The sequence below is a fragment of the Lycorma delicatula genome, chromosome 8 (genome assembly GCF_047948215.1).
Source record: "Lycorma delicatula isolate Av1 chromosome 8, ASM4794821v1, whole genome shotgun sequence".
Classification (NCBI taxonomy): Eukaryota; Metazoa; Arthropoda; class Insecta; order Hemiptera; family Fulgoridae; genus Lycorma; species Lycorma delicatula.
This window is the reverse complement of record NC_134462.1, coordinates 10,853,205-10,868,909: the sequence shown is the minus strand read 5'-3', so window position 1 is coordinate 10,868,909 and position 15,705 is coordinate 10,853,205. Positions and strand designations below refer to the sequence as shown.

Below are 15,705 nucleotides of genomic sequence, written 5' to 3'. Positions count from 1 at the left end.
CATACACAAAAGCTTTTTTGACCATGTAACTAATTTATGTTGTTTTTACATTTTGTAAAAATGTAAAATTTACATTTGTAAAATGTAAAATTTTGAGTGTACATGGGCATATATATTTTTGATATATTGACTGAACTCTGCGCCTGTCAATGTTATTTTTTATTGTTATCTATTTTTTATTTTTGAATGTTAGCTTTGTAAAGAATAAGAGCTTTAATTATATATGGTATTAACAAATTTTACATAATTTATAAGAAAAAAATTAAATATAAATAAGTATCCAGAAGTAATGACCTCTATTGCAGGAAATGTAATCTCTTAAACATAAGCTCAATCGACAGGAATTATTGCCAATATTTGTTTGGTATTCTCTCTATCTAGGTCAGTGGAATATGCATGCGCAGGCAAGCTGACTCACAATGCAATTGTAGTCAGTGAAGCGTACAAGTTACAACTCCATCATATTAAACTAAATGATCAACGCCTACAATATCAGTTTGCTGCAGAGGTAATCCATTGTGTCAAAAACAGTCCTTATTATCTTGATAAGCTGTTATTTAGTGATTAGGAACCTTTCTTATATACATGAAAATTAATGGCCATAATTGTTGAATTTAGGCTACTAAAACCCCTGCAGTAATTGAAAATGAAAGGGAATTTCAAAAGTTCCATTAAGATTAGAGAAAAATTTTTTTTTCATGGAGCCCACTATGACAGCACACACGTACCTTGACATGCGTGAGAATTTTGTGTTCCTCCGATTCTTGTGGGCTTCAGTTTCCAACAAGATGATGGTGCACCATACTTTCATCAAGATGTTAAAATTTTCTTGAACACTTTTCCCAGATGGATTGGACATGATCCACCATTAACTAGGTGATCATTAACTGCATGATCACCTAGATCTCCAGGTATTTCTCCTTTGACATTTTTTTCTTGAAAATTTATTAAAAGTTGTGTATACCAAAGAAAAGTTCAAGATTTGGAAGATTGAAAATGGAGAATTGTTGAAGTTGTTGGTTTAATTTAAACGCTGCAGGTGCTTCTAAATACCTGTCAAAAGTTCATCATCTAATCATCTGCTGAGCTACAGAAGGTGCATATATTGAACTTTACTAACCTACATTAAAACTTTGTGAGTTACTGTGTTTATTAATAAAGAAAGTATAAAATTATTTTAACTGTTTCTTTTAAGCTGTTACTGTTGAATACCTTTTGTTCAGACACCCTGTATATTTAAATATATTAATATTTCTAAAAAAAAAATATAAAAAAGTCATTTCATTATTCTTGAAACATTCTAATGTATCACAAGTAAAATTAATCATGCTCTTCTAATGAACACTTTTGCCTCTTTGAATCTGCTTAACAGTTTACTATTTCCTTTTGTTTTCATTGTTAGTAGAAATTTCTGTGATTCAACTGCCCGTATCAAATGATCATAGCATCTTTTGTATGGAAAATCAGAATAACTGATGAAAATGTAGAATTGAAATGATTTTATCAAAAAATTTAGTAATATTAAATCTAATTTTAGTTAATATTATTATCTGTTGGACATTTTAAAGGAAAAGATTTTGTGCTCATACAAAGACTTGCTTCTATTTTGCAATCATTTTCAAAAAATAACCAAACGTTTTTAATTGCGTGCCAATGGAGATATTTAGTGATGTGCAGTTGGTAGCATTGTTTTCTGCATAATCTCTTCTATAACCACATGTTCTTGGATTGTTGACATCTCATTTAGTTTTTAAGTTATTCTTATTTGAATGCAATTTGTTTAAGTGTTAATACAGATTTTTGCAATATGCAAATATTTATGATTGAACCTTTGTCTCAATGTCGTAGCTGTAAACCCAGCTTTCATCTTCCACAGTGATCCTTTGTATAAATCTTTCATTGTCATTGGCTTGTTGAAGGAGTTGCCGGCAATTCTCCACTCAATCTTCTTTCTGCTGTTCGGTCATCAAATGAGAAACAAACTTTGCTACAACTCAATGCATATTCAATTTTTCAGTCAAAATGTTATGGCCCGATCCAATCGAGATGCTAACCTTTCTGCAAGTTCTCTGACAGTCACTCCGCGATTAGCATGCACCAGATCGTTGATTTTGTGATTGTGTTTGTCCAGTTGAAGTTGAAGGCATTCTTAGTCAAGGGTCATCTTCAATTGACTGACAACCACTTTTAAATCGTAAAAACCATTCACAGTATTGCATACGACCCAGAGCATCATCTCTGTAAGCTTGCTTCAAAACTAGAAAAGTTTCTGTGAAAGTTTTCCCCAGTTTCACACAAAATTTTACGTTATAATGTTGCTCTTGAAAAACGTACATTACAAAAATCACTACTTGAACATGTACTAAAATAACAGTAACACAAAATCCAAATGAAATATCAACAATCCAAGAAAAGGTGATTACAGAGGTGGTTATGCAAAACACAATGCTGCTAACTGCATGTCACTAAATATCTGTTGGTGCGTAATTAAAAATTTTCGGTTATTTTTTGAACAGCTCTTGTGTAAAAGATTAATTTTTCACAGATGCTTAGTTTCATATTTTTAATAAAAATATTTGAAATGGAAGGTTGATAAAACCCATTAATTTAATTTTATTTATTTCTCATGAACTATTGAAATTCTGTCAAATGTCACTTAACATGATTACTCCCAACATGTTTGTAAAGAATGAAAGTTTGCTTGGATTTCAGGCCTAGCCTGCTATAGAGGATTATTTCATGGCAACATGAATCAAGAAACTGTAGTATTGAATTATGAACTTCATTTATCTCAAAAATAACAAAAGATTTTTTTAATTTAAAATCCATCTCACAAATTACCCATGTGTTTAAAATGTAAAAATCTTAATTTTTTGATAGCCTTTACTCTTTAGTATTTCTTGAAAAAGAAATTATTCCAAAATTTTCAGCTTTTTTCTAGCTTTTCCCCACATCACTAGATTCTGATTCTGGTTGATCATCCTTTGGCTAAATCTCTCTTTGAGCCAATTCTTGCCTATATTGCGGGCATAACATTTGACCTGGCTTGAAGTCATAGTTTGTAAAGCTCTTAATTGGTCAGCAGAATTAATATCAATAGGCTACAATCCTTTTATGGCTTTGTGCAACTCTTTTCCAAATGGATTACAGTATTCCTGTCAGAATTTAAACTTCATCAGCAAAACAGCTTTATGATAGGAAAATATGTCAGCATCTTCATCAAAGCGCTAATTCCAGATCGCCGCTGTAAAAGTTCTTTGTCCATAGCTGATATTTCTTTCACAGGCTACAAAAAAACTTTTCCATAATTAAACATTAGACTTGTAGCATTCAGAACCATCAGGCTTGCCAAAATGGCAGGGACTAAGAACTTCACTCATTTTAAAACAATTCCAAGCATAGTTGGAGATAACAATAAATGTCACAACTGATTATAGAAGTTATTCACTAACAACTATGCTAATTCACAAAAAATGATGCTTGTATACCCTTTTCTTCAAATTTCTTCTAGAATGTTCTTGAAGAAATGGAAATTTCCAGAAGATATTCCTGAGATTTCTAGAATGTTTTGGAGAATATAGTTTTCTATAATATTCCACAGCTTTGTATAAGGTTCTGTAGAATGGAACTTTCCAGAACATTCTAAAGATTTCTGGAACAGTTTAGAAATTGGATTTTTTCAGATCAGTCTAGAAAGTTCTACAATAGTCCAAAATTATCTGGGACACTGCAAATTTTTTTCATGATGTTTTAAATTTTAAAACATTCTTTTAAAAAATCTAATATTCAGAGGCATTGAATGTTTTTCTACCTTCAGCTGTTTTAATTAACTAGAAATGTCCACAGATTAAAAATCTGTTACATGCAAAAGATTAATTATCATTGAAAAGCTTTCTTACCTACTGTATTATATTGGTCAAAAAACAAAATGCATAGATTATGTTGTTTAAAAGCTGCCCTTTCCACCTAGTATAAAATTAACAAAATCTGAGAAGTACCTGAGATATAATCCTTTGAAAATGGGCCAAAAATCATGATAAAATGTTTTTGACCAAATTTGGTGATGGATTTCTCCTGACATAAGATTCCAATTGCTTTGAATCTGCAGGATCCTACACATAATTATTCCCTGTTTCAAATTACAAAGTCTTAGTCTGATTAAAGAATTGGCTAAAGAAATATAAAGCTCAAAATGTTGTGACAAATGTTTGTTGGCTGAATTTCAGCTGCTATATCTCAAAACCAGGTTCCAAAAGTAACTTGTGACTAACATGTTTGGATATATTCGAATATAAAAAGTTAACCATCAGTACCCAAATTCAAATCTGTATCTTTATTATTGTCATCAAAATTGTTAGTCAAAGATAACAATTTTTGCATGTGTCCACAAACTATAAGTAAGTACCCCTTTTTCAATAGACCACAAAAAAACAGCCATAACAGATAAAGAACTGCAATTTGGTAAAATGGCATTTCAGACCAAGAGAACCTCCACCAAAAATTTGATATTAAGAAATGGTCAACTGGAGATGATTTTCAAAACTGGACCACTTGACATGGAATGATCCTTAAAGATTTTGATTATTGCTTTATTTTGTTGAGCAACTTGGCTTCAAAAATTAAAATTAAAATATATAAATATAATCAAACAAGTAATGTTATACTTATTAAAAAAAAAGTTTTTTTTTTTTTAAACTAATAATATTAAATTACTTGAAAATTTATTACTAGACATGTTTTTTTTTTTTTTTTCAAAACGTTGATGAGAAAATAATAAATTGGCTAATGAACATTTTTGGTTCTATATTCATTAGATGAACTTTTAATTGTTATATGTTAGGAAAAGAACAAGAACACAAAATAATAGTCCCAGCACTCAACTTACATTAAGTCCTCCACAAGTATAGAAGATATAATCAGTTTTTTTGTACTTATCTAATTATTTATCTTAAAATAAGAAAAACATTTTTACAAAAAATATGAAGAAAAAATTCATAATTTTGGTTATAACCAAAATTTCTATTATAATAGAAAGGGTTTATATCGCACATGACCTCAAAAAAAAATAAAGTGGAAAGAAAGAATAGAAAAGCTTAATTATGCACAAAATACCACCAAAACAACATATAACAAAAGATGCATCTCAATAGATACCAAACTCAGATATTACAAAACTGTAATCAGACCTATAATATCATATGGAAGCGAAACACTCTTCAAACTAAAATTCAACATTTCCTACTCAGCAGAGATGCAAAGAATAGAAAGAAGAATTCCAAAAACATGAATAAATAAAAGACGACGTCCTGATGGAGGAGAATGAAGACTCATACCAAACCAAGAGTAAACCATAAAGTAAACCATTTTTTGTAAACCATAAAGAATGTAGAACCAGCTGTGTATTACTTTAGAAAGAGAAGAATTTCCTTCTTTGGACACATAATAAGAATAGAACTGAACAGGCTCGTCAGGAAACTGGTCGAGAAATACAGGAAATTGGCCAAAACACTGACCTGGATAACCAAAATTAAACAAGATATGCAAAAACTAGAAATCACAATAGAAGATTTATGAAACAAAACTGAAAATATAAAAATACTAAAAGAAGCAAACTCCAAATTTAAAATTAAAGAAAAGAAAACAACAAGGGTTTGTTCAGAAGAACAAAAGAAAAGAAGCAATCGGGGAAAAAAAAATAAAAAGAAAAGATGAACCAAAGTTGACTAAAGTGGTCCACTGTGACCTCAAAATCCTCAACAAAAAAAATGGATTATTTTATCATGAAGATACAAATAGAGCTTATAGTTATTGAATTAAAAAAAAATTGCATAACTTGACTGGTGAGCCAGGAAATATATGCAATTTATTGCTGGCTTAACTAACATTATTTTATTCAAAGAATGTAATATCCTTTTCTTAATTTCATATTATATAATAGTACAGTATAATGTTTTCAAAGGAAAGATTTTATTATTATTTACTATAGAAATCTTATTAGACTATCTTTAATTTGTTATTTTAATGTTAATATACTGGAAAACATTTGAATCTGTTGCAGATTTTTGTTAAGTGTCAACTTATTCAGAGAGTATTAACTGCTTGGAACGATAATGAAGTTGAACAGTGAGTAAATCTTAATCTTTGTTTTTTTATGTAATGTTATTGTTACAAGTTATTCTGAGTTATATTATCTCTTGTCTACACATAAATAAACTGTTAGCATTAACCTTTTTAGCAATAATAATTTTTTTTAATGAATTTGCTTAAATACCTATTTCCCTCTTCTGAAAAAAAAATTTAGTTTATCTGACTTCAAGAAAGTTGGGTCATCATTATGCATTATACACCCTCATCACTTTCAATCTAAGGATGAAAAACAGTTGATAAAGAATATTGTTGGGTAAAGTTAACAAAAAACACACAGCTCGTATTTGCCAAAAGAAATTGGACTTTAATTATGTAAAACAACTGAACTTATGTTAAAGCATAACCTTAAATTAAATGAACTTAGAAAATAAACATAACTTAATTTCACATAAGAAATATCGACTGAAATCAGTAATAATAATATTAAATGAGATTTACAATTATATACTTAGAAAAACAAAACATCAATAAACATAGTATGACTGGAAAACTATTGCATTACTGACAAATGCTGTAATATTGAAAAATTAGCAATGAACAAATGTCATTAACTTAGAAAAATAAATTACAATAATTCCAGTATAAAAAAGAGTTAATTACAATATAATCACATTAAAATAAGTAATAATATAAATAGAGTTCATGTTGGTAAATAAGCATTCTTGAAAATATAAAATTACAAAGTCCTAAAACATAACTGTACATCAGGAGTAAATTGCTTTAGGTTAATTTATGAGAAGTATTATGAATATAGTTCATGAGTAGAAAAGGATTAATCTCGGTGATTAACAAGTTACAAGATTAAATTATAGAGTTATTACCATAACAACAAATTGTAATAATAAAGCACGTAAAATAGGTAAGCACCTATCATGATTGCACTTAAGTGAATAAATGGTTTTTTAAACTAAACTTGAAATCGAAAGGCATAAGGTATGATGAACTGAATGTTCCACAAATTTTAATGATAAAATAACTGTTGAACGTAATAAATAATGAAAATTGAACTTGCCTGCAGCACGCAAATATTGGCAAGAGACGAACTCGTGAATGAAGGTAAATGAATACATACAGTAATCCTGGGTGTAGTCCGCACTGGTGTATCAGGAATACAGGGGTGTGACGTGGTTTAGAGGTAGAATAATGCGTAGCACCTCAGATATGTAGCAACGAGTTTGGAGAGTTCTGCATTGATGAAAATGTAATCAGCAGCTCGAGAAGATTCGGCGTCGATAGAATTGGCAGTTTGTAGTGATTGAAACACTTTCCACAGAGACGTAATATAGAATTTGAAGAATAACTTAACGAAGAAACGAGGCAAAACAAAACATAAAGATCGGTGAAATTACGAGACACTGCATATTTCACTGAATATTTCGACGGAGAAATACCACAACGTTTATGTGAGTATGAATGCGATGAAAATATTATCACAAAGTTTGAGAGAGAAAAGTCAAGTCGACTGTACAGGATGAATGTTGGATCTACTCTGCCGAAAAGAGGGGGAAACCAAACCTAGGCAGTGGACAGGAGAGAGTGTGTGTAAAAAACAAGAGATGTGTGCATGTATTAGTATGGGAACGGAACAAAAAGGGAGTGTATGAGAGCAGCAATAAATTTGCGAGAAATGAATACACACGGCCACTAAAGATGACAGAAGCAGACAGTCTGGCCGGCGCTAGAAGTGTCGAACACGAAAACAAATAATCAAACAGAAACAAATATGACAATACGAAACATAGTAATAAATTTACCAAGCCTGAAGCAAACAACATGACTCAACCCTAACTTTGAATTCATAGGAAATAATGCAACTTTACGCAATGGCGTAAACAAATATTTTCCATTTCTTTTTATAGATTCACTTTTTCAAATGAAAGAGTAATATCTCAAGGTTTGAAGAAAAAGTCAGTACTTTTTTCATTTTGGCGTTGTATTCAGATTACTCAGTTTTATTTTGTATGTATTTTGTTTCAATATTATGCTGGAAATGTTTTTTTTTTTCATTAGGCTCTTACTGTAAAAAAACATTACATTCATTGTGTATGTATCACTATGGAATAATTTTTTGGATCACTTTTCTCTATTGCAGTTGTGTGTAGAGGATGCTGGTGGCTATCATGCAGATATTATTTGGTTAGGTTGAGATTTAAGGAGGGGCTCAGCTTTATTTGATACACCTCAGTCAGTAGATTAAATTTTGTACAATCCCTGGGCAAGAAAGGAGTCCCTAGCACTCTAGTGGGTAGGAACACAATCATGATAAAGAAGTGGCCATCCTGCCAGCACTTAAAGGTACCATAGTTACTATCGTGGGAAGAAGGGATGAAAAATGAAGAAAGAGATCACTCCTGAAGGAGCTACCTTTGAAAGATCACATATTTTGATTAGAAGTGATCAAAAGAAGTAGATTAATTAAGTACATTCTTTTACATTGTTTATTTAAACTGATTTCACTTTGTATTACATTGTTTGATAATGTTACATGATTCTTGTAATTGAACTTGACATCTTATTATTCTAATTTGTTCATTTTGTTAATTTAGTTGAAAATATAGCAATATATATATATATCTTACTTTCACAATTATAATAATGCTTCCATTAAAATCCTTTTCTCATTTCAAGTGAATAAGTACTGTAAGTTCCATTGATTATGTAGCAAGAAATGCATCAGTGTTCTCAGACAATATATATTTTACACAATGAATTTAAGGGATTCCTAGAGTTTCTATGGTACTTAAAAGTTTTACCTCATTTCTCCTAAGGATCTTTAAAAAAGATGTACTAAATAAGATCTACCTAATTGCCTTCATTTAGCTGACAATGTCTGATTTCACTCTCGTAGCATTTCGAATGAATGATATCCTGCTAGCAAATAGAGAAACTTTTCAGAAAATAAAAATTATATACTGTAATTTGGTAGTAGACATCAGTTCATCTGTATTACAAAGTTATATACTTGTTCATTAGATTATTATTTTACTAATGTATTTGTTTACTTTTTAGAGAAAAACCTGGTGGATGTCGGAGAGGTTATATGGGTCATTTAATAAAGATATCGAATCACATTGTAAATCAAATGGAGAAGGGAACTTTGGGAGATTTTATTAAGGAGAATTTACCAGAAGAGGATTATAAGTCATGGGAAGCATTTAGCAATAATACTTTAGAAACAATTAATAAAATTCAACAAACATTTTTAGTAAGTATTTAGAATCTTATGTAATTTTAAATGATTTATTATTACCTATTCCAGTCTGTGTGACCATTGTTCTGTATTGTTTTACATATTCAATTGATAATTTAGGACGATTTAAGGTTATTTTTATTTATTTATTTTCATAACAATAGTATCCTAAAATATTTTGATATATATCCACCAAAGAAACATAAATTAACATACAATACTTGTATTGCATGCTTCATTCACATTTGAAAAAACTTTCATAAACTAACTTTAATATCAGAAAAACTTTGTTGTGTTGTGTTTATACTTGTTTAATGTCTATTAATCTATGCAGCGTTGTGTTTGCACCAGTGTGATGCAAGTCAGCATTTGGTTGAAGTTACTAATTTTGCAGTTGCTGCTTGTTTAATAATTGTTGCCACTATATTACTAAAATAAAACCATAGACATAGCAGCTACTCCAAATCTTTTAACACTAAGATATTTCCTCTGTTCTCTGAAGAATTGAGCTACTAAATTTCATCTTTGTGGTTGTAAGTTGTGCCATAATATTAATGGTTGTTGATAGACCTGACATGGGATAACAGTCATTCCCAAACATGCCTGTAACAAGCATACCATAGCAACTGTACTATGTAAACTGAGGAGTTAACTGGTCTCCCCATAGCCATTTACTAAGCTGGATATACTATTTCATGTAAGTGTTTCTAGCTCACCAAAATGCAGGAAATAATCATTTCTGAAAATTGCACCTTCCTTTGATTACTATAGGGACTGGACGAATGGAGAACATTATCGTTGTAGAGAAATATTAATAAATTATTTATTGAATTGCAGAATACAGATAAATTATTAATCAAATTACACTTACTTTTTTCTCTCATCATACCAGATGCTTAAAAGGTGAATTAAAATTTTACAAATTTTAACAGAAAGACAAAAAGTGATTGTTTGGTTTGCAATTTCACATAGGTGAGAATCTTCATGACATTCTTTCAAGGCACAGTGAACAGTGAGAACTACATACAAATGGTGCAACAATTTGTAAACATCATACCTGCAGACCAGCAAGAGTACATGCGATTTCAGCAAGGCAGTACTATAGCTCTCGCAGCCAACAACATTATGATTTTCTTGGATCAGTGTTTTCATGGACGAGTGATTTTGAACGGGTTGTGGCCTCCTTGGTCTTTTGATTTATCCCCTCCTGACCTGATTTTGTGGGGATACCTTAAATATGTTGCTTACAAAACTCATCATCACACCATTCCTGAATTGCAGAGCAAAATTCAGTGATGTGCTTCTGCAATTCCTCAACAAGCGTTACAATTGTATTCAATTGCGTGAATTGCATAGTGGAGGCCACTTTCAACAATTATTACTCATTTTCCCATAAGGTTGTGTCACTTTTTGAACACTAGTTTTTTTGTATAATTTAATACATTTGAATATTCAGATTTTAATAAATGTTAATTAACACGTTCACGACGTCATGCACTCATACAGGTCCACGAGTTCTTTTTCAAATGATGTTGTGTAACTATAGGGGCGTACTCCGCTTATTATTAAAGTGTGTCATGCACCCAACAAAGTACTTGTTTTCACAGGTTTCTTACAGCATTTATTTTTAGTCTGGCTATATTGTAGGCGTTTAAAATCATACAACGGCATTCTAGAGACGTCATGAAAAGAACTACATAATACAAGTTTATAAATAACCATTTTATTCAGGTAAATATATATATTATTCAGGTATATATTATTATCATTCAGGTAATATTATATTCAGGTTTCTGCACAACTAGTGGCATTCTTAGCAGCAGGCTCAGAGGAATAAGACAATTCATGTACACATGTGGGTGCACGATGCCCAGGAGTTATATATCATAACAAAGGTGTGTCATACACCCTACAGGGTACACGCAAAAAAAGTAAAAAAAAAAAAACATGATAGGAGTTTTATTTCTTTTAAATTATGCCTGTTTTATTTATATGTCATGAAATATAAACTAACAAATTTCTGGATTTTTGTAAAAATAAAAAACCTACCTATTTTGGCAGCCCTCGCGAATGTGTTTAGAAGTAGGCTTATTTTTTATTGAAGTAAATAAATGATTAATTAGGTAAAATGATATCTCATTTTTTATAACTGATCTAATATAAATAGAATTATATAATTTTGTCTATAATCTTAATGAAGTGAAAACTAGTTTGGTCAGTAAGTCATAATAAGAATCTATTTTATATATATTTATGCTTGGACCGGTTCAAATCTTTTGAATCCCATAGGACCTGTTATAAGTATTTTTATATTTAATTTCCATATGAATTAGGATGTTACTAAATTACATTTGTTTATGAGAAATATAAATCTATTAAAAGCTTTTTTTTCTGTTTAATAATATAGAATTTTATTGTCTTTTACTTTATTTTTAGTAATGACTGCTTTACAGCTCTACTTCTGTTTTCTTTTACTCTTATTATAATAAGAGGAAACTTCTTAACCTGTGATATAGCTATTATGCTATATATTTAAAAAAAGATTATATTCAAGGAGTTTCATGTATATGAAGCAAGATCCCTATAGTTATAAATTAATTTAATTAGTTTTGCTAATTTTAATAATTACTCATTGTTATATTTATTTATAAGTTAATTTTTTTTACAGGGAGGAATGCATCCTGCTTCTAATTCTCAGGATGATAATGGATTTGGTGGGGATAATTCATTGTCCCAGGATTCAACAGTACAGCAGGTAATGTGATGATATAGCATGTCATAATAAATATTTATTAAAGTATCTTTAAATTGTAATCATACAAAATCATAATCACTTAATTGTTGTTTTGTAATAGTTAATCGTGTTAATGTAATGGTCACATGGATGTGTCCGTCTTTTGCTGTGTTCATATATTAATAATGCATTGGTGCATTGCATTGTAAATAAGCTTCTCTCTGACTAATATGGTTTGTAAATGTTGAAATGTAATTTTTGCTGGGATAAGTGTTTTATATCAGAAAGGGATAAGTTAATTTAGGTTAAGTATTTTTGTCTTCATGAGTCAGATCAAATACTTTGTTTGATCACACCTCCATATGTAAGGGCATCCTGGGAGGTTTTTGGTAAAGGTTAAGGTACTGATTCAGGATATCAAAATAAACAAAAAAAGGTAATGTGAACAAATTCCCTATCTTATTTCATTTTCCCTCTGTTTGCCATTTTATGTTTGTTTTTTTACTTCCTTGTACAAAGTAAAGGGAAAATTATGATCGCAAATTTTCAACAGAAATATCCATTTTGACCATCCCTGAATCCATTTTGATTAGTTTGAAAGTGTCTTTTGTAGGGCTGAATATCACTTCAGCCCTATTTCTGTAAGAAAATGTCCAAGGTTATTCATTCATTTGCTTAGTTATTTTGTAACACTATGAAGGCAGTATGAAATTCAAATCTTTTTTCTCTTACAAGCTTACCATCATGAAATGCTTTTTATTATTACTGAAAATGACTATACCATTTTCAAAACTTACTGGTGCCTCATATTAATTCATAATTACATAATAATTAATACATAATTACTGTTCAGTTTTGTGTCTGAGAAATTAATATATTTCTTAAATATATCTCAGTGTAATATGATTTAAAATTATAATTTGATTAAAATTTTCCAGATTTGTCATATAAATTCCGAAAGTTGAGAGGATGATTAGGAATTTTAAAATATTTTTATTACTGTTTAAAGTTAAAAGCTGTTCTTAATAGCCTAATTCTTGCACTTTTTTCTTCTATAATTATTCATTGTTAAATGTCCTGTAGTGTGCAGTTATATATACCTCAGTTTCTCTTCTAATCCACAGTTCAATTAAAGTAAAACTGGGTGGATGTTTAACTTCAGTGATTTTTGACAATAGTCTATTAACTTCAGCTTCAGTCATTAATATTTCATAATTCCTGCTTTGTATCTTATTTTCCACGGTTCTACTCCTTCATTTATTCCATTGGAGAGTAAGCAGTTACCATCTTGACCAGGCTTAATACATTTATTTATAATACTTAGTTGAAAATGTTTTTAAGCATTTTAAAATGCATATAGTATAAGCTGTAATATTTTAAATTTGAGAACTCTTTGACATTGTTGTTACAGACTTATGCAGAGTACCTGACACAGCCAATGGCACCACAGTTTGTTGATAATTTTGGATTTCATGAAAATGAATTCAATGATAGTGATGATTCCTTACGGTGAGTTTTTTAATCTTCTGCATAAGTGTATGTGTATATATACATATACAAAGGGCACTCAGATAATTTTGCATTATAGTTTTATTTTATATAATATTTCAAAATAATTTCCACTACACATTCACTTCTCCATCCTTCGAAACCAGTCTTCAAAGAAATCCTGCCATGTTACATCAGAGATTTGGGCACAGTCATCATGTGACCAAGCCCTTAGGAGGTCATAATCACTTGTAAAATGCCTCTCTTGCAGTCTCATCTTCACATGGGAGAATAGTATGAAGTCAAATGGAGCAAATTGAGGACTGTAGGTGGGGTGCTCTTACAGTTTCATTCCAGTGCTGGCTGAATAGTCATCTGTGGGTTGCCTCTCTTAAAAAAAGAAACTAAAAAAAAAAACATGTTTTTGTTAACTATATGCATTATACAAGAAAAAAATGTAATTGTACAAAATGTTTCACTTGCTCCTTGTTATGTAAAATATATATGCAAGATATCATAGCAAAAAATATCAAATGATTCAAAATTAAGAGGGATAGTATTATATACAACTTAAAAACATTTTTTAAATGTTTAATGGGGTATGCCTTCTATTTTGTGTGTGTGTTAGTGTTTCAAATAATATCAAACTGTTTTCAAAGAAAAATGTTTGTTTGAATCGTGAATGAGATTCCATTCCATGTTATAAATTAGATCTGATATGCAAGTGAACACGCAGTGGTTCAGCATGATATATAATTCTCTCCAGAAGTAAAAAAAATTGAAAGAAAAAATCACAAGCTAATTGATATAACATTATGTTATATAAGATTCTACATGTAATTTTTCAACATTTGTGTAGTAAGATGTGTAGACTTGCATTAAATTTTAATTACCATTTTTCACTTAGAAGAACGTAACTTGTTCTCTGGAATATGTGGACCTAAATCCCATTATTTTTGCTACAGTTGTAAGTATTTTATATCTTATCTGTGAGCAGAGATATTTTTTCAAAATCTTAAGACTAGAGCTAGTGGTTATTTCCAAAAGTGATTTTTATACTGACTTTAGGGTTGTTAACACCCAAGCCATTGATATTAAATGTGTATAATTATGTTTTGTTACTGATATATATATATATATATATATATATATATTTTACTGGCATTGTAGACTCAACATTAAAATATCATGTAACTAGAAAACAACCTAAAGCTATAATTTGGTAAATTTGCCCAAGTTTAATTTAAGCATTGACTTTTTAAAACAAAATTGCAATAGATTATATTACTGCAAAAAAGTACTGAAATTCAGATAAAGTTTTAGTAAATTCAATTTAGTATTAATGTGGTTCATATGATCATGTAATTGTTAAGAATAGTTAGACAATCCAAAATTGAAAGTTATTAATTACTAAAATATTGAAAGTTAGAAAATTGTATTTCAATGCTTATTAACTCAGTAGTTTTTTTTTCAAGAACTATTCAGTTTATAATGCTTGTTTGTAATTTACAGCCCCCCCGTTGATCAGCTTACCAATCTTCCATTTAACATGGCTGAAGAAGATGAAATAGAACGACAAGCTGAGCTATTCAAGCAGGTCTGTTCTGGGCGGCTTAATACTCTTAGCAATGATGATGAAAATGATGAGGAAGATGAAGATGATGATAAAGAGTGGTCTACCTTCCACAGTTTAAGCCCTACTAATAGGTTTGTACGTCTGTATAATTAATTATTCACCAGATTAGTGAAAGTGAATTGCTTATATCTGTCTATACTTAATTATTCTGTGTGTATAAACCTTTTTTTTTTATACTTGAGTTATTAAAAATTTCAAATTGGTCATGTTAATTTCCTGACTTCACTCTTATATCACTGTTTTACAAAAAAAAACTTTGTATTCGTAATGGTTATACTATTCAATATGCATTAGTGCAATAAAGGGATAGTTCATAAACATTATTACCATCGATTTGTAGTATTTTCATTACTGGAGATGTTAAATCTATTTAGATTTTATAAAAGACACACACCTTTATCAGAGAATGTTTTTTACTTTTTCTGTATTTGACTTCACACAGTGTTTCAAGAATAACTGGAGAATTCTACAGCTGTACAGTTTGTTAAGAAAATGTTAATATTGATGAGC

General features: G+C 29.9%; 1 protein-coding gene across 3 annotated transcripts in view; it reads left to right on the top strand.

Annotated features, from left to right (window-relative positions):
* Positions 1 to 15,705, top strand: part of fmt (phosphatase 6 regulatory subunit 1-like protein fmt) — a 90,049-nt gene that overhangs the window by 44,340 nt on the left and 30,004 nt on the right. For all 3 annotated transcript variants that reach the window (XM_075374082.1, XM_075374080.1, XM_075374081.1), the window contains exons 11-15: positions 6,059 to 6,123; positions 9,157 to 9,352; positions 12,006 to 12,092; positions 13,483 to 13,580; positions 15,072 to 15,266. In XM_075374082.1, coding sequence (XP_075230197.1) covers positions 6,059 to 6,123; positions 9,157 to 9,352; positions 12,006 to 12,092; positions 13,483 to 13,580; positions 15,072 to 15,266 — 641 coding nt within the window. The remainder of the gene's footprint in view (positions 1 to 6,058; positions 6,124 to 9,156; positions 9,353 to 12,005; positions 12,093 to 13,482; positions 13,581 to 15,071; positions 15,267 to 15,705) is intronic.